Source organism: Fundulus heteroclitus, unplaced genomic scaffold (genome assembly GCF_011125445.2).
Source record: "Fundulus heteroclitus isolate FHET01 unplaced genomic scaffold, MU-UCD_Fhet_4.1 scaffold_50, whole genome shotgun sequence".
NCBI classification, from domain to species: domain Eukaryota; kingdom Metazoa; phylum Chordata; class Actinopteri; order Cyprinodontiformes; family Fundulidae; genus Fundulus; species Fundulus heteroclitus.
Genome location: NW_023396923.1, coordinates 2,736,114 through 2,740,206, shown reverse-complemented (window position 1 = coordinate 2,740,206; position 4,093 = coordinate 2,736,114). Strand labels below are relative to the sequence as shown.

General features: G+C 37.3%; 1 protein-coding gene across 4 annotated transcripts in view; it reads left to right on the top strand.

Annotated features, from left to right (window-relative positions):
- The first annotated feature begins 1,619 nt into the window (after nucleotides 1-1,619).
- Nucleotides 1,620-4,093, top strand: part of rbm17 (RNA binding motif protein 17) — a 26,335-nt gene continuing 23,861 nt past the window's right edge. For 2 of the 4 annotated variants that reach the window (XM_021313725.2, XM_021313724.2), the window contains exons 1-2: nucleotides 1,620-1,697; nucleotides 2,010-2,166. In XM_021313725.2, coding sequence (XP_021169400.1) covers nucleotides 2,044-2,166 — 123 coding nt within the window. In that variant the 5' untranslated portion in view covers nucleotides 1,620-1,697; nucleotides 2,010-2,043. Of the gene's footprint in view, nucleotides 1,730-2,009; nucleotides 2,167-4,093 lie in introns of all 4 variants that reach the window. The other 2 variants (XM_036132411.1, XM_036132412.1) reach the window with 2 other exon arrangements.

Below are 4,093 nucleotides of genomic sequence, written 5' to 3'. Positions count from 1 at the left end.
GGTACTGCCTATTCTGCATCCGCGTCAGAGCGTCCGCCATGTTGAATGTGGCAAATCTGCAATTAGTCTGAGTCACTTAAACAGTGTGAGAGGGAGTTTAATCTCAGAACATACTTTATATACGTAATATTTTTAATTTTGTTACATTACGAGTTTATTTTCGTATCCCTTTGGCTTGATTCTCCTGACTTTATACTCGTAAAGAATAAAAATAATTAAAGGAATCTATTTTTCAGATACTTACAACTGCGACATTATGTTAACACAAAGGTTAAAAATATGACAGAAATAAATCACAGTTTTGTTGAACTATTTAGAAGAGCATATCATTCAAAATTAAGTACTGGTATTATATCAGCCACATATAACTGCTTATCACAGAACAATACCCACTCCACAGCATATATTAAAGCAAAATGGGAAAGGGAAACAGGGAGTGAAATATCAGATGAAGAGTGGAAAAGAATATGGCAATATCAATGGAAATGCTCCAGTTCAATGACCTGGCGGGAATTTAACTGGAAGAACTTTATTAGATATTTTATTACCCCATCCCAGAAATCTAAATTCAGTGACACCACCCCTACTTGTTGGAGACAATGTGGTCAACAAAGTGCAAATCACCACCATGTTTTTTGGGATTGCCCAAAAATTCAAGGTTTTTGGTCAGAAATACATAATTCAATACAGGACATTTTCAGAAATGATCTGCCACTGGACTTTAAGACTTTAAATCTGGGATGTGTTCCTCAAGACTGGTTGAAAGTGGACAAATACTTAATGAATATTCTGTTGGTGGCCAGCAAAAAAGCTATTACAAGAAAATGGCTACAACCAGAAAGCCCAACACTGGGAACATGGAGAGACATTGTGGTGGAAATATACAAGATGGGAGAAAGGACAGCCTATGTTAACCAAAAAATGGAACTCTTTTTAGAGCGATGGTTGAAATGGGATCTCTTTGCTCCAGCCAAGTGGCGTAACAGCCCGACCTTATTAATATGACTTTATAATGTAAATGTATCCTATTGTATGAATATGTATGTGACAAACTCCCTGTATGTATATAGTTCTGTTCTAAATGTGTGTTGCTCCCCACTTCCCCTTTCCCTGGAAAAACAATAAAATATAAATAAAATAAATAAATAAATAAAGGAATCTAACCTGGGCCTAAGACTCCAGGACTGAAATAGTGACTATTCTGGAAATGCCCCCCCCCCCCCCCCCCCCCTTAATTCTCATAATATGACGTTTTACTCATAATATTACCACTTTTGTCTATTTTTTTACTTTATTGTCCTTGGACTTTTTTTTCTCAAATTAGTAACTTTCTATTTAATACTCCCCCAAAACGTCTGCTCCTAATCTGTGACTATACCAGAATTTAAAAGGTTCACATGTGACACGGTTTTATGAAATAATGAAGACCACAATATTTAGATTTAACCAATTGACTTGTATATTCGTAACACAGACACACTATATATATATGGAGGACATATATATATATATATATATATATATATATATATATATATATATATATATATATATATATATATATATATATATATATATATACGCACACAATTATAGAGTCTTCCCATTAGTAGGTGGCGCTATATATTGTTGTCACTCTCCCTTTTGTTGTACTTCCGCTGCTGTCGTTGTGCCACAGGCAGGTTACAGCGAGGGGGGTAGGTAAAGCAAAGGCGCTGCTTAAGCATTGGTAACCCATTTTATGTGTTCGTATAGTGTTAGTGTAGAAGCTTTTAAATCAACTTGTGACACTTAAGAGTATTTATGGTCGCATTTTCATCATTAGATGGACGGTCGGCAGCGGTTTTAGCTCTAGCTTAGGTTAGCTAACTGTAACGGCTTTGTTTTCTGCAGAGCTGTCCTAACATATTAGACAAATTAAACCTCTTGCCGACTATGATGTGAAGTAAGCTTTGCTATTTACACGCTACACTCGCCTAAATTTCTCCTGCTAACTAAGCAGCCAACAGTGTTTTGCAGGAAACCGCAGCACTGATCGGGACCATGTCGCTTTACGATGATCTTGGTGTTGGTGCAAGTGACACCAAAACCGAAGGCTGGTCCAAGAACTTCAAGCTGCTCCAGTCTCAGCTGAAAGTGAAGAAGGCGGCCCTGACCCAGGCTAAGGTACAATACCGTGCTGCCAATAATGGCGCAGAGCAGAATTTAGTCCATAACAGAGTTTTGTTCATAAGGAAGCTAGGTGCATACATTTCACATAATGTTTTGAAGTTTTAGATGTTTTTATGGCTACAGAAGCACAAGGAAACAAGTTACACAACTGTGTAAACGGTTAACTAAAACTATTTCATAGTTAAGGATTTTATACAAATTTGACTCTAAATCCTCCTTTCAATGGCTACTGTTGTCAAACCTCCTAGATTTCTTCATAGGAGCATATTTTTGAAAATACAGTGTCTCCTCAGGACACTGTATTTATATTAGTTGGATCAGCTGTTCTTCATAAATAACACTAAGTTTTTGGACTGGTGTCAGTATTGTTTTATTGTATGTTTCGAATATGGTGGATTGAAGAGAATATTCCAACACTTATGAGAGGAAATCCTTGCCTTGCAAAAACAAAGAAAATCAGCCAAAAAGAGTTCCCAAATCAGGGTTTCTGCGGGGCATTAAAAGTCATTAAATTAAATTTAAAAAAATTGAGGCCTTAATTGGCATTAAATGTGATTTATCTGTGGCATTAAAAATGCCTTATTTTTTCCCAAAAAAATACATTCATAAAAACAGTTTCGTCAGATATATTATATCAGATATAACTGATTCAGCGTGTTTGCGCGGAACCAAACACGCTGAACTGCTTCCGGTTGATCATGAAGCCGTATGTTTTTACAATGTTCGGAAAAGAAGCTTGAGGCGGAGCAAGAGCTAGAGAATGGGAAAATGCTAATTTAAACAAAAGTGGACATGGCTGCAGCCTGTCAACGGTAAAGATGACGAAGGATTTTGCCGTGTTTGTAAAAAAAATGAAGCTGCACAATGGGTATCAATGCTTCACGATCTCACATGAATAGTCCAGGGTATCCGCGGGGGTGCGGCGTTTACCCACTTATTTTTCAGTCATCATTGCCTATATCAACTTCTGGAGCGATATTTGTGTCTTTGTTTGGTGAGACAGGTGTTCAGCGCTTAAACGTCACGCGTGTGGTCCAAATCTATTTGCCGCGTGCTCACCTTTGATAAACTCTTCTCAACCCACTATCCTCGCGCTCGGTTCCGTGTCTGCTCGCATGCTAGACCTGCTCCTTCCACACTCAATACCAGCTGTGCGCTCGCTGGATTCTGTCTGTGCGCTTGTAATTTCAAAAACTGTCCACATCACCAGCCAATCATAGACAGGTTTCTTTCCATCCAGAGTAGGGCTTGCAAATACTGCATTCAGATGGATTAAATCGAAATGCTGCAGCTTTTGGCAGAAATTACTAAACATAACGGTGGGATTGAAGACAAAACAACAACCAATAAACAGTTTGATATTCTAGCCTAATGTTTAGTTTAAAATAATTCCTTGAGTTACTAAGTGAGGTGTGAAAAATGTTTTTCTCTTTTCTTTCCAGCTTCTGGGAGGTGATGCAAACGTTTCTTGTGATCGTAATCATTGTCATCATTATTTAAAGAGCACTTTAACACGAGATAAAACAAAATAGCATCTAATAAAATTACTTGAGTAAAGACTCAACAATTTAAAAAAACAACAACAATAATAATAATAAGCTGTTTAAATCCTTAAAAACAAACAGAAGTTTTTTAAACTGAACTCTAAGATAAACAGGTAACCAGTGAAGGGAGGCCGGGAGGGGGTAATGTGCTTTATTTTAGGTTTTTCCATTAAAAGGTGTGCAGCAGCGTTTGAACCAGCTGTAGACATTTGAGTGAGGACTGACTGATTCAGAAATAAAGAGAATTACACTAATCCAGCCATGATTAATGAAGGCTTGGAGAAGGGTCTCCATATTTTTACCTTGAAAGAATAGGTTTTACCTTTGCTTTGTTCCTTACATGATAAAAATGACTTAACTGAGGTCCCTTTTTGACT